The following is a 26,613-nucleotide window of genomic DNA, read 5'->3' as shown; positions in this document are numbered from 1 at the left end:
CACTCCCCTTCCTGCTTTGGATGTCCTTTGTTTCCTTCCCTTAGCTCCTGTCTATGGAATGATACACAGACTTCCTAGTGTCCTGAGAAAGAGCATGAACCAGTGCATCCTGGTCTTGTTCCCATCTTTAGTGAAGTAATTCTATGCTTTCTGCATTCACTAAGCGATAGACTGTTCATTTATTGCATATAATTCACATTGTGTGAAGTTACACTCTTGTCTACTTTATTGAGCATTTTTGCTTTCTTTTAAAAAATGTTGTCAGTGTGTGTTATGTGGTGATGCGCATGCTGTTGCATATATGTGGTCAGCAGACTGTTGTGAGACCTGGTCCTTGCCTTCCACCTTCTCTGGAAATTGGTCTATCTTGGTGTTTTTGTGTCTCTGCTGATCTTACCTTGTAACTGGCCTGATGTCTTTTGTCTTTCTCATCTCTGCTTCTCCTTTCCCTGTGGGAGTGTTGAGATTGAAGACATGTACTTGCACTCTGGCTTTTTAGTAGGGATCAGAACTCGGCTGGTCAGCCTTGAGCAGCAATCAGAAATCACTTTCATCCTCTGTGCCATCACTGTGGCCCATGTTTGCTTTCTTAATAACAGTCCATCAATTGTTTTTTTTTTTCTCCATCAATTGTTTTTTTTTTCAATGTTTTAATAAGTGGTTATTTAAAAAGAACTCATCTCTTTGCTCACAATTTTTTCCTCTGTCTCATCAGTTCAGCTGCTGGACTCGTTTCCTTTTTACCCCTGCCCTTTTAAATGTTTTATTTAAGTAATTCAGCTCTTTGAAAAGCTGCTTCCTCACTTTTTAAGCACTCTCTCGGGTCCCTTGGTCCTGATAGCCCATGTGTCCTCCTTTTGTGGGGTTTTTCCCTCTCCTTTTCTTTATTCTTCACTTGTAGAAACGTCATGGTGGATTATTCATCATGGAGGTTATTGCCACTTGAGGGTCACATTCCAGGTAATGAAAGATGTGCGAGTGCAATCACTCTATAACAAAAGTTATTTAGGGAGCCAGGATATGTTCTCGCAGGTCAAAACTTCGTGACCTGAGTTCCATCCCATTTTCCAAATGTAGGGGTAAGAAGAGAACTGACTCCCCAAAGTTGTTCTGTGATTTCCATGTGCCTGCTGTGCTATACACAGGAACATATTATGTATGTGCACACAGATGCATGCACACAATAATAAAATCCTTTATAGTTTCTAATTTAGCCATCATAGCACAGCATCTCATATCAGACTTACCATTTGGGCACAGGCTTCTATCATTTTCTGTTTACAGGGTACTGCATGACCAAACCTGAATTGATCTTCAGGCTGGAGCATGGATTTGAGCCATGGAAGATAGGAGAAGCCTCACTCTGGAGTCTCCCAGGTCAGGGAATGCGTGCTGGAGAAGGGAGGTCAGCAAGAGGCTTGCTCATAAGATACTCTTCATGCAGAGATGTCTCCACCAACATTAGTCCAAGCCTAGTCCCAATGACAGGTAGTTTTTCCTGTCAGGTATTTATTTAATCTTACACAGTTTCTGAATGAAGTTCTCTGTGTCAAGCCTGCCCAGGCTGTCTGAAAGTAAGTGTGTGTGTGTGTGTGTGTGTGTGTGTGTGTGTGTGTGTGTATAGCCAAGAAGAATGTGTTGGATCTACTGTGGTTAGACTTATAGGCAATTGTGAATCACCTAACATGGGTGCTAGGAATTGAACTCAGGTCCTTTGGAAGAGCAGCAAGTGCTTTTAACCACAAAGCCATCTCTCCAGCCTCATGTTGGTTAGATATTTTACATAAATTCTTAATTGTCCTTGTTTCATATATAATTTTTGTTTTATTTTTTAATTTGCCTTTGTTGAAATGGTCTTCCAACCTCTTGGCAGTCAGGGGAGACTAACACCTAAATGAACTCCAACCTGGCAGAGAAGCAGGACAGGGTTTATGAAACTTAAAACTAATATTACATCATGCCAGGGACAAAGCCAGTATCCATAGTTACATCAGATCACTGTAGTTACACCAGACCAGGGGAAGGTCAATTAACAAAGAGGGTTTCAGCTAACAAAACATTTCTCAGAAATGCAGAAAATTTGGCTCCTTGGAATTGCAGGTATAGCTTGGTGGGTGGTGATAACCTGGACATGCTACCTGTAAGTGTCCCAGTACTGTAGAAACAATGTACCCCTTGAAAATATAGGTGTGGCCTTCATAACTGACTGGCTTTGTCTAGCTCCAGTGAGAATAGCTGGACAGAACCACAGGTTAAAGCAAAAGTCAGGCAGGATCAAATGGAATTAGTTTTGCCATTTCATTCCTCCCTGGTCTGGTCACAGTCAAAATATTGGCTTAATATCCTCAGGTGACAGTAGGTTGTACTAAGTCCTCAGGTACATTAATTTGAGACAGTTATCTGTTGTTTGATAAAGTTCAGCACCCAGTTAAATAGGCAAAGCCCAATCTGTAAACCCAGGAGGAGAAGGACAAGAGGTCTTGTTAGGCCTGGAAATATGGTAGTCAGCCATAGATTCTAATCAAACCAGTGATGGAACTGGACTTCTTTCTCCTTTCTGAACAGGTGGCAGGGTATAGAGGAAGGATCCAGGGATATGCCTGGATCATTGTTGGAGAAACGAGATTTTTTTAAGAGAGACTGGTCAGTAATTTTTTCAGAATAGGGTTCCTTAGTCTAGGCAGTAGGGGAGTCAGACTTCTGAACATAATCTATATGGGGTGAAATCACTTTATAGGGAATATATCTAACCTGGAGACCAGGGTCAGGAGGTTGGGCCAGTTTTCACGGGTCTCTGAGATAAATTTAGCATTATATGAGCCCATTGAGAGGCAACCCAAACCTAGGATTTATCTCCCACAGGAGACTTTTTACCATTGTGAGGGAAAGGCCTCCTCTATCTAACTGGAGGATGTGTCTACAGTACCAGAAAGTAGTTTAGTCATGGCGGAGCCCAAAGCCCATAAATCTGTCCAAAACCACCGAGGTTCCTCAGGGACCTAAGGAGTCCTTTTGATGCTCTGAGCCCAGAGAACCCTGAGCACTGAACCAACTGGAAGATAGGATGAAAAGTATTTGAAGTGAATGTGACTTGTAACCCATTTTCTGTACACAATTGCAGATCATATCCATTATTTTGTACAATTTGATCTAGTGTAAAAGTTGTCAGAAAATTTGCTATTGATAATCTCCACTATTGCACAAGAATATATTGTGTAATTGCAGCATAATATTTTCTTAGCATTTTATTTTTAACAAAAAGTTTATCATTTTATAAAACGTATCCATATCCTGGAGATGAAAGAGATATATAAATCATAAGATGGATTAAAGGAATTATTTGGAAAAATCTGTCCTCTGTTGTGAAAGGAAAATAATTACATAGAATAACCAATGAAGGATTCTTTTGCTTTTTTTCAGGGCTAAGTAAACAAACTGCAAATACATTTATACTAATCCTTTCACTAACCTGCTTATGAGACAGGATATATGACCTGCCTATTCATAGCCGATAGATGACAATCTTCCTGTTTGTCATAAGATGTGATATAGTATGATGTATGTACAGTTGATAACAATGGAGGAATGGAACACAGGGTTAAAATAGCATTTACAAGGTACATAAACGACTGATCTCTGCATATTTCTGGACTGAGAGAAAGCAACAAGGAGACATGAGTTAGCTCTGCCATGCCTTTTACTGTGATTTATTGTATGCATTATGGATCTATGTTTAGACTTATTAAACTTCATGTAATTTTAAACTAACATAATATATGTACTTCATGCATATGTTTAAGAAACAATGTTTGACTTGAGGTTGGTGATATTATCATTTCAGGTGTCCCTATTACTAAGAGTTGCCTGGAAATTCAAGAGACGCAAGTGAGACGCACCAAGAGTATTCTAAGTGAAGTGATCACTGAAGTAGGTAAAACGTTAATGCCAGCACAAACTGTGTTTGGAATATAAATTTAAAGACAGGAAGCACTTAGATTGTTTTCTCAGTAACTTAACCTGTGGTAGAATGTAATACTTTTCTATTGTGAGCTTGATAAGATATATTTGTGAAACTTCTAGAGGTAAATTCAGTTACTGTTCGAAATCCTTTTTTTCTTTAACACTTACTCTATAGGATATTTCTTATGTAAGTAAGCATCCATGACATGTAATATATCTTGGCTAATGAAGTGTATCTAGACTAATGTCAGTAAATGATTCAGTACCCTATGGGAGATAATATTATAAATGTATTTTCTGTGAAAAATCTTAAGGCATTTTGTCATGCTAATTATGGGGGCACACACCCTTAATCTCAGCACTTGGTAGGCAGAAGAGAAGTGGATCTCTGAGAGCTTGAGGCAAGTACCTGACCAACCATACCTAAAGAGTGAGACCCTTTTCCAAAAAAGAAATAATTAATATATTTTATCTCACAAAACATCATTAGGCACATGCTGAGAAAAAGCCCTATTGATAAAACAATTTTAATAGATTTTTTTGTCTCAAGACAGAGATGAGGATTCAACCGGAAGTCCATCAAAGTGCAAAATCATATGAAAGTGAACCATGTATGAAAATGATTAATCTCATGTCACAGCACCCCAAGACACACACATATCACTCAAGTGTGAAATCTTCTGAAACTCAGGAATGTCAGAAAGCTTTCTATTCTAAGTCCAATGTCACTGCACATAAGAGCCTTCATATAGATGAGAAGCCATATGAATGTAAAGAATGTGGTAAATATTTCTTACGCAAGTCAAACTTCACTAAACATCAGAGAATTCATACAGATGAGAAGCCCTTTGTATGTAAAGAATGTGGCAAAGCTTTCTTCTATAGGTCACGCTTCACTCGCCATCTTATTTCTCATATATGTGAGAAGTCTTATAAATGTGCAAAATGTGGTAGCTCTTTCTACCACAAGTCAAAACTCATTGAACATTTGAGAACTCATACAGGCGAGAAGCCTTATGAATGTATACAGTGTGGTAAAGCTTTCTGCCGCAAGTCAGCCCTCAATAGACATTGGAGAACTCATACAGGTGAGAAGCTTTGTGAATGTAAACAATGTGGTAATGCTTCCTCCTGCAAGTCAGCCCTCATTGACCATCAGAGAACTCATACAGGTGAGAAGCCTTATGAATGTATACAATGTGGTAAAGCTTTCTACTGTAAGTCAGCCTTTAATAAACATCAGAGAACTCATAAAGGTGAGAAGCTCTATGAATGTGAAGAATGTGGCAAAGCTTTCTTTTCCAAGTCACGCTTAGTCTGCCATCATAGAACTCATACTGGTGAAAAGCCTTATGAGTGTCAAGAATGCAAAAAAGCTTTTTCCTCCAAGTCATTTCTTAGTATACATCATAGAACTCATACTGGTGAGAAGCCCTTTGAGTGTGAAGAATGCAGGAAAGCATTTTCCTCCAAGTCACTTCTTAGTGTATATCGTAGAACTCACACAGGTGAGAAACCTTATGAATGTCCAGAATGCAGGAAAGCCTTCTCCAAGTCAGTCCTCAATACACATCGTAGAACACATACAGGTGAGAAGCGCTATGAATGTGAAGAGTGTGGTAAAACTTTCTACTACAAATCATTTCTCAGTGTACATCATAGAACTCACACAGGTGAGAAGCCCTATGAATGTAAAGAATGCAGGAAAGCTTTCTCCTCCAAGTCTGGTCTTAGTGCACATCATAGAACTCATACCAGTGAAAAGCCCTATGCATGTGAAAAATGTGGGAAAGGTTTCTCCTCCAAGTCAATTCTCAGTGCACATCAAGTAATTCATACATGTGAGAAGACCTATTGATGTGAAGAATATAGGAAAACTTTTTCTTCCAAGTCAGATCACAGTGCATATCATAGAACTCATACAGGTGAGAAGCCATATGAATACAAAGATTATAGAAAAAATTTATTCTGCAGGGCACACTTATCTTCATATCATAGAACTCAATAAACCATAATAATGATGTAGCTAAAATGATGTACATTCTGGGAGGTGTAAACAGAATTATCATCCTTACCCCATGTTGTACCCTCTGACAAAAGGAGACTTGATTTCACCAAACTACAGTCTAGGAAAGCACTGAGTTTATTGAGCTTACTTATAGAGCAATATGTGAGGTTTCACATACAGAAGTGTGAGTGCTTCTCCACACCCAGGAGCTACACTGGAAAGTTTTCATCCAAGCGTGGATGATGACTTTCTCACAGTTGCACAAAATGACGTGACACTTCCCACAGCTTTCTCAGCTTGTATACCCTTAGCCCCTTCCATGGTGAGTTCGGAGGTGTGGCTGACTCTCCCTGCCCCTCCTTTCTTGCAGAGCATAATGGTCAACAAGCTTGGCTGTGATGATCCTAACAGGTAAGTGGGTGCAAGCGAATTTGTTTAACAGGCAACTGTCCATGGTCTGCTGGTTGGAGGGCAACCTGTGCAACACTCCACCCCTTCTTCCTGCTCTTACGTTCTTTCCATCATCCTCTTTTACAAGAGTCCCTGAGCCTTGGAGGGGGTGACATAGATGTAGGATGATCTTTGTCCCTCTGTGGAGGAGATACTGAACACTTGGGCCTTTTCATCGTCTGTTTCCAAGACATGGCTTTTGGCCCATCTCAGTGGTGTTCCTCCTATAAAAACACAAATAAAAAGAAGCAAGAACATCTAATCAGACACTGTAATAACCTAACTTATGGGCATAAACACAAATTCTTAGAAGTCACCTTAGCAGGTACATTTCTTCCATCTAACAAAACAATTTGGGTGGCATTCCCAACGGGGCCTATAACTTCCCCTGCCACTGAGGGTTGACCTGATTCACAGTACCAGATATTTGTTGCTTCCTGAGTAGCGGGCCTTAAATCCAGTTGCAAATTTGTTGGTTTTACAGATATTAGTTGTGCCAATATTGCACCAGCCTGCATATCTTGCTTGGCATGTCAGTAGTGCAGCACTTGGGTTCTGTCATTAAACAGAACTGTTGGGGACAATTGTCCCCCAACCATCTGCATAACATCTTCTGGCACTGTGAAGGCCTGCCATCCAGCAACAGGGAGTTTCTACCTAAGTCCCAGCATGATTTCTCCCTTTCCATGCCCACATCCTGTGGTGTCTTTGGAAATAGGGTCTTACCTTCTAGTTCTGGTGTGCAACCAACATTAGTGGCAATAGCTTTTATTGTTTGAGGGCTTCTTCAGGCCCTCTCTAGCCAGCAGCTCATGGGGAGCAACCCACCCCAATAGTGGGATTTTCATTTAACAACCATATAGCTTTTGGAAAGGCCTACCACTACTGTAGTATTCCTTCTGTATTAAGGCTTTTAACTGCTATTTCAATGACCTATTTTTTTTTCTTTCAATTATCTCTGCCCACATAGGATTTTAGGGAAGTTAGAAATACCATTGAACCTGGCTATTCTCAGCCCAGGTTTGGACATCAGTTCTTGTGAAATGAGTGCTCCTGTCACTATCAATTCACTGTGGGCACCTATACATGACATTGAGTTGGGTAAAGCCTTAATGGTAACCTTACTTGCTGCTGCTCATTTTCAAGAAAAGGTCTCCATATGGCCTAGGGCTGTGTCCACACAACTGAGAGCATGCTTGCATCCTTCACTGGCTGGCAGGGGCCCTATATTATCAATTTGCTAGTCCTTTACAGGACAAGCTGGTGTATGCGTGTCTCCCATCATGGCAGCCAGCCTTTGGGGCTGTAACCAGGAACAAGCCTCACAGGACAGGACAGCCTGATGTCTGTCACTGTATTTTACCAGGATGCCAGCAGCTTTGGCTATTTTCCATCCTGTTACAATGCACTTGTTACAATGCTTAGTATGCTGCCAGCAATTCCTACACATTTATTTAGCTTGTTCAACCAGTATCTTGACTTGCTCAAAGGCCTGTTCGACTTTTCCATCCCACTCCCATGTAGCATCACTTTTTATCAAATTATGCAGGGGACAGGAGACCTGGGCAAGGTAAGGTATAAAAATTTGCCAGTATCCTAGAAGTTCTCAAAATATCTATGTTTTGCATTCATTTGCACAGACTGTTGAAATACAGCCATGAAAAAATCCACAGCCATGTTATCATGTGAGTCCTACCTGACCATAAAATTCCTAAAAATTGACCACTGTACCAGGCCCTTTTGCCTTGTGCAGGTTGATTTCCCATCCTTGCTCCTTCAGGTGCACTTGCATGTTCCCCAAATGGGCTTCTCAATCTGTAAGGCACTCAGAAATTAGCATTATATTGTCTATATAGTGGAAACTTCTTTACAGAGGGCAGACAGGGTAACAAGGCCAGGTTCCAGGCCACTCCTATGATAAATGGTGAAGCTATGGAGATAACCTTGGAGAAGTACTCTGAAGGTCCATTGCCATCCATTCCATGTGACTGTGAATTGACCTTAGGCTTCAGCAGCTAAAAGTATACTAAAGAATGGTTACCAAGGTCCACTGTGGCATGGAAGGACCCCATTTACCACACCAGCTGTTCAGTTAGAAGTGCAACATTGGGCACAGCTACATGGATGAAAGATACCACCTTATTCAATTCTCTGTAATCTATACTTGTTCTCCAGGAGCCATCCCTGATAGGCCATATGGGGCTATTGAAAGGGCTCTGGGCTGCGTAGATAATCTCTTCCCTTTCTAGAATCTGGGTGGTTTCTGTAATTTCATTCCTACTGCTAGGCAGCCTGTACTGTTTTAATATTCACCATTCTCCATGGGGTATGTAATTTTGTTGGCTCCCATTGTGGCTACACCTACATAATTGCTGTCATTGTTCCCATCCTCATCCGGAACTCCCCAATAGTAGTATACATGATGTTTCCCAGTATTGCATTTATCCCTAGAATATTCTCCCACATGGAAGAAAAGCACACCTGTACTCCTGCAGGGGGGGAAGTAATTGCCCACCCTCAGAGTGAGTCTAGTCCACTTTACCTGTATGATTTTATCTCCATATGTGTCCACTCCTACCAACTGGCCTTGGTGATTTTGCAGGGGCTATGAATCAATGTACACTATTCCAATTTCCACTAGGGCCCATGTCTTTTGTATATTTGTGGGGTACCAGTAAATCCTCAGTTCAACATGGGGCCTCTGGTCACCCTGTATGGCTCTCATCTGTGGGAAAACTTGGCCACTGCTTCAGGGGAGTGGCTAGGGATGGGGCTCACATCCCAAGAGACCACATTCCTCTGTAGCAGGTGGTGCAATGGGAATCACCTCTTATTCCTGTGGTAAATTGCTGGTCTGGCCTTAAAGCCCTCCATAGGCTGTACCAGCACAGTGCTTGTTTTCCATGAATTTTGTCCCTAGCAACTCCGGCTCAGTGCAGATCCGGCCACAGCTGTGCTTGGGAAATACAGATGGACCCTTTTGTCGGGTCTTCCCCACACCTTTCCCTTGTGCCTACTTGCTTTATTACCCTGTGAACCCAATTTACTCTGAGTTCAAGGACAGCATGGTCTACATAGTGAGTTCCAGGCCAGCTGGGGCTACAGGGAGACCCTGTCTCAAAAAGACCAAAAAACAAAATAAACTTTTTTAAAAAGATACCTAAGAATGTGAAGAATGCAGGAAAGCTTACAGAAAAATACTTGACATCAGAGAGTATATGTACATGAGACCACGCATAGCAAAGAATGTATGAAAACTTGCTACCACAAGGGAGATATTTCTGATCAGAAAACCAATATTTGTATGAGACACCATCTGTGTAAAGAATTCATGAAAACTTTCTACTGAAGGTATTCTGAATGTAAGCAATTCATGTGTGTGATGAAGCCTATGAATTTAAAATGTAGAAAAGCTTTGAATGGTGATGCAAATCTCAGTGAATATTAGTCCACATGCATTTGAATACCACTGTCAGAATATTTACAGTCAGGAAGTTTTCTAGCATAGTACACTGTCCACTGATATTGGAAATACCAGATAATTAAGGGACTCTATTAAAGTAGAGACCATAGGAAAACTTCAGTAAATATGCCTGCCTGTGGAAAGGGATGGGGGTCATCATGTTTCATGGGGTTCAGGATGATTTTGCAAAAAATTTAAGTGAATTACCCTCAGTGAAGACAGTGACATTCCAATAGTTATGCCTTAGGAGATTCTGTTTACATTGCATTAGAAAAAGAAGAAATTTCTAAGAACAGGCAGTTTTATGTGCTTAAAAACAGCATGTTACAACACCATATAGAAGATACAAAATGAGGAAACCCTTCTGGAAGTGGTCACATAATTACATAGTCAACAGAAGACATTGACTGCGAGGAAGGTGATATTACTATATTCAAATTTTTAAGATGTATTTTTTTTAATGTATATGTTTGCAAGTGTCCACAGAGGTGAAAGGAGGGCGTTGGATAACCTGGGGCTGCAATTCCAGGGGATTGTTAGCCATCCAGTATGGTTGCTCATAAGCAAATTTTGGTCCTCTCCAGGAGCAGCACTCAGCTTAAGCCTGAGCCATCTCTCCTTAAAAGTCAACCATGATATTGTGAGAATTGCAATGATGAAATACAAATTAAATGAGTGTGCTATATATGACATAGTCATTGTGAAGGGGTGATGATGCAAGGTGCTGACCTAAGTATCATTGAAAAGCAGGCTTTCACTGGCTTCTGCAAGCTTCCAGTACTGCACAAACTACTCCAGCTGCCAGGTGCTTTTATCAAATGTTAGGAGTTTCATTTGTCATGTTACTCTCCCTGATAGTAAACATGTTTTAGATAAATGAACCTTTTCTTACACTCTAGTTGAAAAACTTGCAAATAAATTGAAAATATTGACATAAAAACCATGTTCCAGTGTTTAATTGGAGTCATCAATGTGAACCTATAATCATTCCATACTGAATCATTCATTGCTTTCTGATTGTTCTTCCTGCCTGCACTCATGAGGTTTTAACTCTGGACCTGTTCTTGTTCTATTTTGATTGTTGTTATTGTACATGTGGACACTAATTATTCTTGTGCATTGTTGGGGAATATCATGTGTATTCATCAGCCAATTTTTTGTGATGAATAATAACTTCTATCTTCAAGAGTATTCATTTCTTCCAACTCATCACCAGTACTTTTTTTATGCCTGCTATGATTTTATTTCTCTAGTTCCCAAGTGTGTTGAGTACATTGTATGATGATGAATTCTTACATGTGTCCTATAACAGTTGGCGATTCAAGTGTATTGCCTATTTGTTCTAGGCTCTTTGTTTATTGCTTTCCTTTTCCTTTTCTTCCTTTTTTTTTCTCTTTGTCTTTTTGAGGGAGGGTCTCCCTACAGTCCCAGCTAGCCTGGAACTTGTTATGTAGAAAAGGCTGGCCTCAAACTCAAAGAGATCTGCCTGCCTCTGCCTCCTGAGTGCTGGGCTTAAAGTTGTGTGCCACCACTCCAGGCTTATTGCTTTCCTTTTTAAAAGTTGTTGATCCATACAGCATAGTTGAAGTTATTTCTCCTGATTCTGTTTTTACTCTGCACATGTGCACTCTGATGAACAGTATATTAATATCAAGTCCTTAAATGCCTCACCTGCCACAGGCTCTGGACATCTAGCTTACAGCCTCTGTTCTGAAAACAGCTAACTAGCCAATGCACAGCTGACAAGCTGTCCTACTCTACAGCAATGCAGATAGGCCTAACTGACACAGGGACAATCACAAACAAAGGCTGGTCACTTCTCAGCCCCTGCAGTTACCAGTGGGAACTTTCATACCTGTGGAACACTTTGGAAGCATCTGCACAGAATAGGTCCACTTCTCCCCACTGCTTCCCTTCCCTAGGGACAACCATCACTGACTCCTTCCTGCCATGTTACAGTCCTTACTGCTTGAATTTCCTGTTTCCAACAGTCATTTCTATCTTCCACAGAACAGACAGAGGGACCCTTTCAAATGATTCCTTTTCCTGCAAGTGATTCATCTTTATCATAGACCTCATGTGACAATTTTTAATCATTTTATACCACTGTTTCAAAATACCTGATACCTCTTTATATGTAATTCATAAGATGTCATAGCCATATGTGTAAAGTTAAGCCCAAATATTCAATAAAGGGCTAGGCTTTCCCACATGAAACTCTGACTGAAGTCCTATCTGCCACTCTCCCCTGCAATGTGTCCTGTATCTTGAATCAGGTGTGGGAAGCTGTATCCCACTACCTACACCACTGGGCACTGTCTCTGACTCCTTATTATCTATCCTATGAGACCCTGGGATTGTGTCTACCAAGGTGAACTTTTAATCTCCCACTGCTGTTTTGTTGTTGTTGTTGTTGTTTTATTGTTGTTTTTTAGTGTTTTTTTTTTTTTAAACAAGGTCTCCAGCTTTTGTTGGCTTTTAAATTGCTATCCTCCTCCTTAGCTATTATTACACCATCAGGGCGAGCTCCCTGGCATGTGTGGAAGTGAAGACAGGAGCCCAAGGCAGGGACAAACAAATTAGAGAAGCCCAGGCACTAGCTGCTCCACCTCACCATCCTCCCTGTTCCCCTCAGTGACAGCTCTTGGCGTGGGGAGAATTCCTTCATCAAATATCTCTTGAGGGGGTTCCAGCACCCAGTCAAAACCCGAGGAGTACAAAGTGGTGCCAGTGTGTTCTAGTTTTTCTGTTATTATAAAACATTTGGAACAAAAGCAGCTTAGAAAGGGGAGGAGTGGGTTAAATTGGCTTAGACTTCTAGGTTGCACAATCCATTAAGGAAAGTCAGGGCAGGAACTCAAGCAAGAGCTTGAAGCAGAACCCATGGAGGAAAGCTGCTTTGCTGGATCACATGCTGGTTCATGGTTGTCTTTCTTACACAACCCAGGGCAACCTATTCAGGGCTAGCACTCCCCACAGTGGGCTAGGGCCCCCTAAATCAATTAACAATCAAAAAATACCCCCCCAAACCATACCCACAAACCAATCTGATCTGGGAAATCCTTCATTTGAGACTCCCTTCTCAGGTGATCTGAGACTGTGGAGTGTTACCTATGAAACCTAACTCAGAAACAGGGATATCAAGATGCACAGAACAAAAGAGAGTTTCAGGGGCTAGGGAGATAGTTCAGGATTAAGAGCACTGGTTACTCTTGCAGAGGACCTGTGTTTGATTCCTAGCACTCACATGGTGGCTAACAACCGTCCATATCTCCAGTTTCAGGGATGCCCTAATCTGGTATCCATAAGCACTCACATACATGCAGAAAAAAACTGTCATGTATGGAAAAAGAGAGAGACCTGGATACAAAAGAAGAGATAGTGTGAAGAGAGAGAGAATACCTAAAGGCAGGTCACAATCAGGGTCCAAGTTTTATTGTGGAGACATGTTGCCAATCTAGCTCTGTTTACCACTTCCCCTCCTACACTGGGGAAGGTAACCAGCCTAGTTCATTCCTGATATGACTCAGATGCTCAAGAGCAAGCCAGTTTGGACAATGGCCAACTCCACTTGTATCCATTTGGGGTGGGGCCTCAGTTCTGGGCTTTCCAGAATTCCTTAGAGTTGAGTCCTGTTCACTTAGTCATGGGAGTCAGATGAGGAGGCTTTGGACACAGGAAATACGAACTACATCAGAAACCTGCCCATACAAAATGAGGGTCCCCCATTTTATGTGTTTCCCTGTGTCTTCAAATCTGTCTCTTTCCAACCTATGAGTTCGTTTTGTTTGTCTTACATGATTTTTCAGGTAAGGTCTCACTCTGAGCTCAGGTTGATTTTGAGTTATGTCAAACATTCTACTTCAGACTCCAGAGTACTGGGATTTAAAGATGGTAGCAATCACTTCTGGCTTCATGTTTTATCCTCATTCTGTCTCTTGTGTCTTTGGAATCTCTGTGAGAGCTTAAAAGTTGACAAGTAGCCCTGGTCTAATTAGTTTCCTTTGCTGGCTTTGGCAACACTAAGGTGGATGGTTAACCAGGAATGCAAGATCCCAGGAACATCTGTTCCCAGACCCTTTCCAGTTCTCCCCCTTCTTTGTCTCTATATAACTCTCTCGACCCATCAGTGCCCCATCAAGGTGAGAGTTGGGAAGGAGGCATATTTCTGGGTTGAAAGACCATCACCAAACCAGGCATGATGGTTTAAGAGTGTAATCCCAGTTACCCATGAGCAGATGGAAGAATTGAGAACTTGAATTCAGTCTGGGTTATAGAATGACATCAAAAGCAATATGATCAGCTTATTGAGACAATGTCTCAATGACAAAAACACAATAATGCAAAACAAGGGACCAAAGTTTAGTGGCAAGGGCAGGACCCTGGGTTGCATTTCCAATTACCCACTCCTAGATATACCTCAAGAAAGCAGTTATCTCTCTTGAGACTCAGTTTTCCTGCTGAGGAATGTGTGACATTATGTCCTTCCAGGGGCATGAGCTACAGGGAGTCAAGAGTAAGGAATTGCCTTGGGAAGGGCCCAGGACTGCCTCTGAGGATGTCAGGCCACCTCTCTTTGATTCTCAGTCCCAGAAGAGTGTGTGATAGGCAGTTCTGCCCATTGTACATGAAGGGAAAACCAAGGATATGGCAGGTTTTAAGGGAGAATTGCAATGCCTCCTGTTCTGTAGCAGGCTTGGGCATCACTGTTTAGGCACCAGGATGGAAAATTGTGTTCTCCAGACTCTGAAGGCCTCAAAGTGAAGAAGTGGTGCTGATGGTCAACAGTGTCTAAAGTTGGAGGGGATAAAGCGTTTGTGGGAGGAGGGTTTGTAAGAGACAGACATGAGAAGAGTAGGGGAAGAAGAAAGGATCAGAGGGAGAAAGTGAGGACCTTAGAGAGGAAGAAACTCTGAGATACTGTGTTTCTGAAAGGAAAATTTTAACTTCAGCAGGCAGCAGTGTGGAGTTACCTGTGTCCCAGTGCTGCTGACAGGAGGGGTAGGTTTTGTGGACTTTCCTGGAAGAGATGAAAGAGAAGTGCCTGGAAACCCAACAGGGACACTATAGACAGAAGAGAAAGGAAGCCAGAGGTCAACCCCACTGTGCCACTGCTTCTGACTTTCTAGAATGTTCCAGTAATGAAAGATACAACCCCTCAGTCCCCTCTCCTACAGTGTAGAGTGATGGATGTAGAATCAGAATGGCCTACAGTTACAACTTGAATGAGAAATTTCCCCCATAGTGAAATAGAGCCTGATGGACTATTTAAGACCTGATGGAACATTTAAAGAAATATAATTTCTAATCCTTGTTTTCTCTCTGTGTATCAGCCAGCAAAGTTCCGATGTCAAGTTTGTGGTTAGAACACTAATATAGCTAGAGAGAACCATTGACCTTTTGTCCTGACAAGATTTCCTGAATTTTGTCTCAGATGTAGACTTTTGCAATAACTTTTAGACAAAGGATTTTCTTTAACATTTGTTTTCTTTCTAAATTTATAATAATTATCCTGGTTTTAAAACCTTACTGACTATATAGCCATATAGCCAATCAATATGTACCAATATGTAAGTTTCCTTCTAGCTGTAACCCAATGCCTAATGTGTAAAAGATATGTGCTACTTCCTTTCTTGGGTAAAGAATATTTGGCTTGAGTGCAATGGACCAGGCTGCAGCCTAAATAAAAGTACTTGCTTCATGTACACTCCCAGTGCCCTGATTTTCTCACAACCATAATGTCATGTACCAGAATACCTGGTCCCCAGTTAGAGGTGCTGTTTGGCATTGCTTAATGAAACTTTAGGAAGTAGTGCTGCTTCCAAGAACTAAGTCAATAAATAAGATGGCCCTTTAGGTCTTGTAGCTGTGCCACAACCCTGTGTGTGTGTGTGTGTGTGTGTGTGTGTGTGTGTGTTTTCTCTCCCCCTTTTTGTATGTCATTTTAAAGGTGTTCATTCAGATTCCAGTTCCTGCCTCTGTGGTTTGTCTGACTGTTTATATTCTCTGCTAGCATGGAGTCTAGCCTTATGGAACTTGGAGACAAAAACCAAAGCAAAAAACAGCATTGTTTTTTTTAAGTTCCTTTTGTTCATGGCATTTTACCACAGCAGCAGAAAATAATGAATACAGAGATTGGTATCAGGAAAGTGCACCATTCATTGTGAAGAATATAACTACACTATTTTTTGAAAGAATATGGGAGACTTTTGAACTTTGGGATGTAAAAGACATTGGAAGCTATAAGCAGAGCATAATGGGTCATTTTAGTAGGAGCTTGGAAGACCATTGTACTGAGAGTAATGCAGACAGTGGAGGCGCACCTCGTGAGTTTTAAGACGGAAAAAAGAACTTCCTTAGAAACCAGTCTAGAGGTCCTTTGTGCAATATTTTGTCAAAGATTCTGGTTATACTCTGCCCAGGTCCTGAGAATTTCCATGAAGCTGAATTTAAAAATCATGAGCTAACATTTTCATGGAGTCATTTTCAAGACAGCTTAACATTGTGTCTGTGGCAATTATTACTGATGACAATTATACAGGTGTACAAGAAAAAGATCAATGTGTAGGGCATACTCAAATGAAAAATGTACAGTTTGGAGAAGAAAAATGTATGAGAAAAGAAGACTGCAGTCAAATCATGCTGCAAAAGAGACAGGAATTATTAAACAAGTAGGTGCCATTAAATAAATGTGAACGTGGGATTAAAAAATTCAATAAGCCACTTAGAAACAACAGGAGAAAGCCTCACAAGTAGAATGAATAAAACAGAAAACAGATTAGCACAACTGAATGATAAAGATGAAAACCTGGACTCCTTAAACAAGGACTATGTAAAAATTTTAAAAACAGAAATGGAATACTCAGGAAATGTGGAGCAACATGAAAAGACCAAATCCATGAGGTGTAGACATACAGGAAGGAGAAGAATCTCAGGTCAATGGCATTGAACAGATCTTCAACTGGATTATAGAAGAACGCTTCCCTAGATCAAGGAAAGATTTACTTATAGAGATTAAAGAAACACACAGAACACCAATTAGACATAACCAGAACAGAAGCTTCCCACAGTGTATTGTAGTAAAAGCATTAAATGTACAGACCACAGAGAGGGTACTTAAAGATGCTAGAGAAAAACAACAAGTTTTATATAAAGGAAAACCCATCAGAATTACAGCTGACTTCTCAATGTAAACTATGAAAGCCAGAGAACCTGTACCAAAGTATTCCAGCTCTAAACAACCATGGATGCTAACCCTGAATACTTTATCCAGCAAAACTGTCTATCATGAATGATCAAAATGGAATGGAAATTTTTGCATGATGTGAATAGTGACAATTCATGACCACCAATCCAGCCCTACAGAGAATACCAAAGCAATACAAAGGACTGAAGAAAGGAATTAGTACCCAGAAGAGGATACATAAAGAAAACAAAGGTATAATAACAGAATCACAAAATAGGGCCACAAACACTAATTAAAATGACAGTATACAACACACACCTTTCAATAATAACACTAAATATCAATGGCCTCAATCCCCCTATCAAAAGACACGGGATAGTGGAATGGATCAAGAAGGAAAACCCATCTTTTTGTTGTCTTCAAGAAACTCATCTCACCCTCAAAGATAAACACTACCTTAGGGTCAATGGGTAGAAAAAAAATTTCCAAGAAAATGGCTCCAAGAAGCAAGCAGGTATTGCAATTCTATTATCTGATGAAATAAACTTCAAATTAAAGTAATCAGAAGAGATAAAGTGTATTACTGTATTCTAATCAAAGAAACAATTGACCAAGAAGATGTTACAATTATGAACATATATGCACCAAACTCTGAAGCACCCAATTTCATCAAAAAAACTACTCCAGGACTATAAAACAGAGATTAGCTCTAATGCAGTAATAGTACATGACTTTAATACCCCACTATCTTCAATAGACAGGTCAACTGGACAAAGAATAAACAGACATCAGAATTAAATGACCTTACATGAAATGGACCTAACAGACATATGCAGGCTATTCCATCCAAGTAACAAAGAATACACTTTCTACTCAGCAGCCCATGCAAGATTAAAACTGACCACAATCTGGTAAACAAAAATCTAAACAAACACAAAAATTGAAATATTCCACACTTTATATCAGACCACAGTGCAATAAAGTTTATAATCAACAGCAAAAGAATCTCTAATAACTACAAGAACTCGTAGAGATTAAACAAACCACTCCTGAACGATGAATAGGTCAAAGAAAAAAAATTAAGAAAGAAATGAAAGTATTCCTGGAACAAAATGTGTCACGGTATAGTGACCACAAACCAAGCCTGGTGGCCTTGGGGACCCTGATGGATAGAAATGAAGACACAGGAGATGCAGAGGTCTATGTGCCAGTGCATGTTCATTGTGAACCAAACCAAGCTTATATAGAAATCAGATCTGGAGTAACCAAGGAATAACTATGGATACATCACTAAACAGAAAGTAACCAGGGAATAACCAAGGATACATTCATTACATTACTACCAAGAATATGTTACTTCACCAACCGAAACTCACCCAACGTTGACAGTATCCAAGATTCAGCTGCATAATACTTATAATATCTTAGATATAAGGTGCACTGTTTGTGATTACTCTTAGCAACTACTATAATTCATTATTTCTACCTAGAAACTAAGCTATCAGTGCTGAGAAACTCCAGTGTCCATAAACTGAAACAGAACTCTTTAGTTATGTTTCCAAGACTGCCAATTAATCAGGGAAGCATAGCCTGTCAACTCAGACCACAGAAGCAGGGAGCAGAGAAACTCCCAGGGTGGAAGCATTCTTTCTCCAATGCTTAAGTCAAGGCAAGCTGCCACAGCCTAATGCAGCAATGGCTGTGCCCATAATAGTAGCTCCCAACAAAAATGAAAATGAGAATACACCACAACAAAACCTCTGGTACACCTTAAAAGCAGTTCTAAGAGGGAACTTTATAGTTCTTAGTGCCTACATTTAAAAAATCAGAAAGAATACACATATTTAACAGTGCAACTCAAGACTATGGAAAGGCAAAAATAAACCAACCCTCAACCTAGTAAACAAGAAGAAATAACAAAAACCAGAGTAGAAATTAATAAAATAAAAACAAAACAATACAAAAAATCGATGAATCTAAGAGCTGGTTCTTTTAAAGGTTAAACAAGATAAACAGACCCTTAGCCCAGTTAACCAAAAGAAAGAAAGAGCAAATACAAATCATCAAAATCAGAGATGGGTTTGTGCCAGAAATGCAATGATGGTTCAGTATACATATGTCAATAAATGTAATAAAATATATAAATAGAGTTAAAGACAAAAACCACATGGCCATTTCAATAGATGCAGAAAAGGCTTTTGACTAACATGTATTCACGTTAAAACTCTTAGAAGGAATTGTTTCCTAGAAGAACAGATGACAACAGACAGCAAAAAATTCCAGATCATTGTAAGGAAATGCATTTTAAAATCTATACTTCATTAAATTTGAAAATAAAAAATAAATGGATGAATTTCTAAAATCATAAATGCCACCAAAGTTAAATTAAGAAGGATTCAACCCCCTAAACAAACCTATAACAAATAAGGAAGTTGAAACAGTAACATAAAACCTCCAACTAAAACCCAGGCCCAGATGGAGTCACAACAGAATTCTAGCAGATAGTCAAAGAAGATCTACAATCAATACACTTACTTTACTCAAAAAGATAGAAACAGAAGAGAACTTCCAAACTCCTTTTATGAAAATAGTATCAGTATAATATCAAAACCATATAAAGATACAAAAATAACAAAAAGAAATCTATACTCAACATAAATGCAAAGATACTGATCAAAATGTTCACAAATAGTATCCAGGTACACATAAAAAATGTCATCCACCACAATCAAGCCAGGTTTATTCCAGAGATACAGGGATGGTTCAGTAGACATAAATCAGTAAAAGTAATAAAACATATATAATAGACTTAAAGACAAAAACCACATGGTCATCTCAATAAATGCAGAAAAGGCCTTTGACAAAAATCCAACATGCATTCATGTTAAAAGTCCTAGAAGGAATTGGTCTTGAAGAAACATACCTCAACATAATTAAAGCTATATACAACAAACCCACAGCCAACATCATTCTTAATGGAGAAAAACTTGAAGTAGTTCCATTAAAATCAGGAACCAGACAGGGATGTCCACTATGTCCACTCTTTTTCAATATAGTGCTTGAAACTCTTGCAATAGCAATAAGAAAAGAGAAGGAAATTAAAGGAATATTGATTGGAAGAGGTCAAATTCTCTCATTTGCAGATGACGTGATATTATACACAGAGATACCAAAAGTTCCACCAGAAAACTGTTAGATATTATTAGTACTTTTAGCAAAGTGGCAGGTTACAAAATCAACTTACAAAAATCAGTAGCGTTTCTATATACCAAATAACAAGCAATCAGAAAAAGCATTCACGGAAACCCTCCCATTCACAATAGCTTCAAAAAAATTTATGAATAAACATAACCAAAGACATTAAAGATCTCTACAATGAAAATTTCAAATCTCCAAAGAAAGAGAGAGGAAGACACTAGGAGATGGAAAGACCTACCATGCTGATGGATTGGTAGAATCAATATTGTGAAAATGAGCATCCTAACAAATGCAATTTATAGCTGCAATGCAATTTCAATCAAAATACCCATGACATTCTCCACAGAGCTTGAAAACCATCATCCTAAAATTCATATGGAGTCATAAAAGACCCCGGATAACCAACGCAATCTTGGGCAAAAAGAACAACCCTGGGGGCATCACCATACCAGATCTCAGATTATATTACAGAACTATAGTCATAAAAACCTCATGGTACTTGCACAGAAATAGACACGTAGATCAATGGAGTACAACAACTAGAAGACTCAAACACGAGTACATGCAATTTCAACAAAGGTTCCAAGAACACTCAATGGAGCTTCAACAAATGGTGTTGGAAAACGTGGATCTCTACATGCAGAAGAATGAAATTGAACCCTTTTCTTTCACCCTGCACAAAAGTCAACTCCAATTGGATCAAAGACCTCAATATAAAATCTGAACCTCAAAAACTGCTAGAACAAAACATAGGCAGTACACTCCAAGGTATAGGTGTAGGAAAAGACTTTCTAAACCAGACACCAGCTGCTCAGGCACTAAGATCAACAATCAATAAATGGGACCTCATTAAATTACAAATTTCCTTCGTGTATCAAAGGAAACAACTGAGGAAAGGAAGAGGAAACCCACTGAGTGGGAGAAAATCTTCACCAACTACACAGCAGACAAAGGATTAATATCCAGAATACACAATGAACTCAAAAACAAATAATAAATGACACAATAAAGAGATGGGCAATAGACCTGAGCAGAGAGTTCTCAAACAAAGAAATAAAAATGGTTAAGAAGCCCCTTAAAAAGTTCTCAACATCCTTAGCTATTAGAGAAATGCAGATAAAACCCCTTTAATATTCCATCTTACCTAGTCAGACTGGTTCAGATCAAGAGATTGAGATATTCCAAATGTTGGTAAGGATGTAGAGAAAGAGGAATGCTCATTTACTACTGGTGGGAAGAAAACCCATGCAACCACTATGGAAAGCAGTGTGGAGAACTCTCAAAAAACTAAAAATTAACCTACCATATGGCAGTTATATTACTCCTTGGCATATACCAAAAGGACTCATCCTACTGTACAGATACCTGTTCATCCATGTTTGTTGCTCCTCTCTTCACAATAGCCAAGAAATTGAAACAATCTAAATGTCCCTCAACTGATGAATGGATAATGAAAATGTTGTACATTTACACAACATAGTTCTATTCAGCAGTAAGAAAAGATGAAATTATGAAATTTTCAGGTATGTAAATTTATGGAACTAGAGACTGTTATACTAAGTGAACTAACAAATGCAGAAAAGCAAACAATCTATGTTCTTCCCCATTTGTGGATTATGTAGCATCAATTCCTTATATGTGAGTGTATAAATTCAGATGTAGCACCAGGAGCCAGTAAAATGAAAAAGATACACAGAGTTGAAGGGAAATAAAGAACCTGAAAGGGGGATGGTCAGGAACAAATGTTCCTGGGAAGAGGTGGGGAAAGTGGGAGTGCAGAGAGGAGAGGAGGAAGGAACATGCAAGGAACCATGGTGTGTGTATGTGGGGGGTATTTCAGTTTAGGGGGTATGTGGGAGGTGGGTGTTATTGGGGGGAAAGTGGGCATGATGGGGACCCTGAAATGGAGATGGAGAAGGGAGGCCAGATGGGAGGAAAAAGAGCAGAGCTCAGTGAATCTTGGGGAGAGGTCAAGAAACCCATAGTGAAATGTGATATCCTCAAAACCCCATGAAAAATGCACATACAGTGTCTGAGCATTAGCACATATGTATACCTGGGAGCTGCTTGACAAGGAACACAGTGCCAGACAGAAGAGACCTCTCTTTGAGTGGTTGTTGAGGGTGGTCCAGGAGACTCCCCAAATAACACAAGCTATTGCCAAACCTCTTGATTATCTCCCACAACTAGTAGATAAGACCCTACTGCTGAAGACAGGACATACTTCAGACAAAGGACTTGAAGCAATGGAACAGGAACTGACCTAGAAGCCTTGTAACAGAAATTTGGCTATCATAATGCTAGATGCTGATATGCAAATTGTCAAGAGAAAAAAAATCAATGGCCCAACCCAGTTCTAAAGCCCAATAACCATAATGACCAGTATGGCAAACTACTTCTGTTGGTGCAGCAATGCCAGTTATGTGGGGGGTAATCAGCAGCTATCTAATTGAACTTAAAGCTCTCTCAATAGGAATGAACTCATGGGTGGCACTGTAAACTCAGCCAAATACACATGGCAGGAAAGGACATAGATCCTAGTGAAAACCCTATCTCTCTCATATCTCTAGACAAATAAAATTTCTTACTGTATGCTAAATATCAATCCTTGTATTTACAGACAAGCATACCATACACCACTCATCAAAGAAGCTTCTTTGTACAACAGATGGAGGCTAAAGCAGGATTTCACAACTGCTCAGACACAGAGGATATATGTCTGAGAGATGTTCAGTACTAGGAGGCACACCTACACCTACTTAGCCATTGAACCTCTACAGCTAAGGCTCATGGAACACAGTGGAGCAAGAAGTAAAGAGAAAACTAATGTATCCCTCAAGTCTTACCATTAAAACTTCCTTATACAACAGTGTGATGCACACAAAAGGCCATAACTGGCCAATTTTTAAGGAATAAGAGACTGCAGAGTGTCTATTCTTGGATAGGACTATCTTTTTGAATAATTTAACTAGTTTCGGGTGTAGATTTTCTTTAAATGTGTGGTGGAGTTCTCCTGTGATTCCATCTGGACCTGAGCTTTTTTTTAATCAGGAGGTTTTGTATTACTGTTTCAATTTTGTTATTCATTATGGATCTGTTTAAGCTGTTGATCTCTTCTTGGTTTAGCTTTGGTGAATTTAATATATTTAATTTAATATATTCATGAATTTAATGAATTTAATATATTCATCCATTTCTTTTAGATTTTAAAATTTAATGGAGTATAGTTTTTAAAATAGTCACTTATAATGTTGTGAATAGTTTGGTTGTCAGTTGTGGTGTTTACCCTTTCATCGCTGACTTGAATTTGCTCTTTCTTCCTTTTGATTAGATATCTCTCTGTTTACTATTTGTCTGGTTGACCTATTAGAGAAAGTGGTGTATTGAAGTCACCTACTATTCCTGAGCTGGGGTTAATCTGTGTCATAAAGTCCTGTAGTACTGTTTTCATGAAATTGGGTGCACTGAGTTTGGTGCATACTGGTTCATGATTGTAATATCTCCTTTGTCAATTGTTCCTTTTATCAGAATGAAGTGACCCTCTTTATGTCTTTTGATTAATTTTAGTTTGAAATCTTTTCATCAGATATTAGAATTGCAACCCCTGCTTGTTTCTTAGTGACATTTGCTTAGAATAATTTTTTTTCTATCCTTTCACCTTAAAGTAGTGCCTATCCTAGAAGGTGAGATGAGTTTCTTGCAGACAATAAAAAGATGAATTTTGTTTCTTAATCTGTTCAACAATCTCATGTCTTTTCATGGGGAGTTCAAGTCATTGATATTTAGTTATTACTGAAAGATGTGTATTGGTTACCATCATTTTAACTTTTGTTTGCATTCTTTATCTAGTTTTGTGTCTCCACAATTATACCTTAATTTAGTTCCTTTCTGTGGCCACTTAAGTATAGTTGTTTCTTTCTTCAGTCCTTTGGATTGCTTCAAGCACTCTCTGAAGGGCTGGTTTTGTGTATATGAATTCTTTCATCCTGTTCATGTCATGGGAAATTTTTCTTTTCTCTTCAACTATAATAGACAAGTTTTGGGGTAAAGTATTCTGGGTTGGCATCTATGGTCATTTAAAAGTGGGAATGCTTTTGTTCAGGCTCTTCTGGCTTTCATAGGTTGCTGTAATTCTGATGGGTTTTCCTTTATATGTGACTTGTTTTTCTCTTGCAGCTTTCCACATTCTCTCTTTCTTCTGCACATTTAGTGTTTTTACTGATATATCATGGGGAGTTTCGTTTCTGGTCCTGTATTTTGAGTTCTGTGTGCTTTTTGTACTTGTATGGGTATGTCTTTCCTTAATTTTTGGAAATTTTCTTCTATAAAACTTTTAAAGATCTGGCCAATACCATCTGCCTGAGATTCCTCTCCTCCCTCTATGCATATGTAGTGTAAATTTGGTAGTTTCTTGTTGTTCCACATTTCTGACATATCCCATTCCTGTTCTTTTTAAAAAATTTTCATGTTTTTTTATGAGTGATCCAATTCTTCTACTTTATCAATCTTGATATTCTGTTTTTCATTTCATTCATTCTACTGGCCAGGCTTTTCTGTTGTTTCAAAGTGACTTATTGAGTTTTTCACTTCCTTTTCATTTCAGCCTGAGTTTTCTTCAATATTTCTCTTTTGTGAATCCAGTCAGGAGTACATTGCTATTTTCTTTTAGTTCTTCGATTTGTTTGTATGTTCTTCAAATTCATTGAAATCTTTAATCATAGTTATGATTATTCTTTTAAATTCTGTGTTATGGGTTATCTCTAGGAGGTTCTTACTATAGAACTCTTCTGATGGTATTTGGTGGGATCATATTATTTTGATATTTCACATTACTTTTTAATTGTGGTTTTGGCATGTGCCTTTCTTTTGTTGCTTATGTGGTATGTATCGCAATATTTCCTTTGTTGAGTTGAATCTGATTCTGTTTGTATTAATCATGTACCTTGGTTAGTTTATGATTGGATAGGTAAATCTGGTTGAACTGGGCTTCAGGTTCTGTCCTTTGATTTTATACTGGAGGGACCAGCTGTTTCTACTCAGACCTCTCAGGAGATCTTCAGGAGGGTGAAGCAGCCCTGGATAGTTAAGAACATGTCAGAAGCCTCAGATGGATAGTGCCAATGTCCAAGGAAAGGAGATGGGAGATGGAAGTGCTGGTGCCAACTAGACAGCAGGGAAGAGTACACCCTGGAGCAGTGGGAGGGACTCCAAATGGTCCCAGTGCAAGGGGATGGGCATGGCATGATTTGGGAAGCTCACACCACAGAGGCCTGCATCAGGTGTGGGTCAGGTGCTCTCAGGCAGTCTTCAATGGTCTGGGTCCCTACTAGCCAGCAGGGAAGCCTGACCCTGGGGCAGTGGGAGGGATTTCATGTAGTTCCAAGGTAAGGGGATGGACATGTGATTTGGAAAACTCACCACATAAAGACTGCTGAGTCAGGCACTCTCAAGCAGTTCCAAAGGTCTAGGCCCATACTAGGCAGCATGAAAACCTGGCCTTGGGGCAGTCGGAGGGATGGCAGGTAGTTCCAAAAGCAGGGAGATAGGCACCATTAAATTTGGGGAGCTCGCCATGTGGAGGCCCCAGTCAGGTGCTCTCCGGCAGTATCCAAAGTTCTGGGCCTCTATTCACCAGCCCAGAATCTAGATTTTTATACAATATACATATAATGTGGAATCAGAGAGGCGGGGTGACCTGGGAGGAAGAAGTGGTGGAAATGCAGTTGGTAGAAAAGAAGAAATGATGGCAGAGGAAAACACCAGAAAGGATTGCATATTCTTTCATTTTCAGAACATATATTTAAATATAAATGTGTATATGCTTATTTTTATACATATAAATGAATAATATGAAAACAAAAGGGATACTTGGAGTGAGGCAGTAAACTAGATGAAACTAATAGGTGGACAAAAGACTCTAACAGAGGAGTCATGTGAACACCAAGGTGGTATGAATGTATGAAAGGTCATGAAGAAATAGAATATTATATACCTACTAAAACTGAAGTAGGAATTGCTGAAATCTATGTTTTGTATGATGAGATTCATATTTCCTGTCTTGGGGGTTGAATTCTGACTTCCTTCCAGGACTGCTTCTTCCTTTATAGGATATCTGCATCTGCCTCTCACTACTTCTAGATTTCATCCCAGAACATAAAATAGAGGGCTGATTCAAAGCCCTGATGCTACAGTAGGATAAACATCACCAGGTGTGGTGGCACATGCCTTAAATCCCAGCACCCCCCAGCTCTTCGGAGACAGAGGCGGGGGATATCTGTGATCTCAAGGCCATCCAGGTCTACATAGTGAGTTTCTGGACAGCTTGGGCTGCAGGAAACCCTATCTCAA

At 39.6% G+C, this 26,613-nt stretch overlaps 1 protein-coding gene across 2 annotated transcripts in view; it reads left to right on the top strand.

The window, feature by feature from the left end:
* The window catches only part of LOC115067409 (zinc finger protein OZF-like), a 72,323-nt gene that overhangs the window by 3,565 nt on the left and 42,145 nt on the right, over window positions 1–26,613 (top strand). The window contains exons 3-6 of one of the 2 annotated variants that reach the window (XR_003846829.1): window positions 1,285–1,377; window positions 3,842–3,927; window positions 4,511–5,132; window positions 6,339–6,379. Coding sequence is in view for 1 of the 2 variants with exons in the window: in XM_029555159.1 (XP_029411019.1) it covers window positions 1,285–1,377; window positions 3,842–3,927; window positions 4,511–5,818 (1,487 nt within the window). In the remaining variant the exon portion in view is untranslated. The other variant, XM_029555159.1, reaches the window with a different exon arrangement.

Source organism: Nannospalax galili, unplaced genomic scaffold, assembly GCF_000622305.1.
Source record: "Nannospalax galili isolate Female #2095 unplaced genomic scaffold, S.galili_v1.0 scaffold664, whole genome shotgun sequence".
Taxonomy (NCBI): Eukaryota; Metazoa; Chordata; class Mammalia; order Rodentia; family Spalacidae; genus Nannospalax; species Nannospalax galili.
The sequence above is the reverse complement of the archived record's forward strand: the minus strand, read 5'-3'. Positions and strand labels throughout refer to the sequence as shown.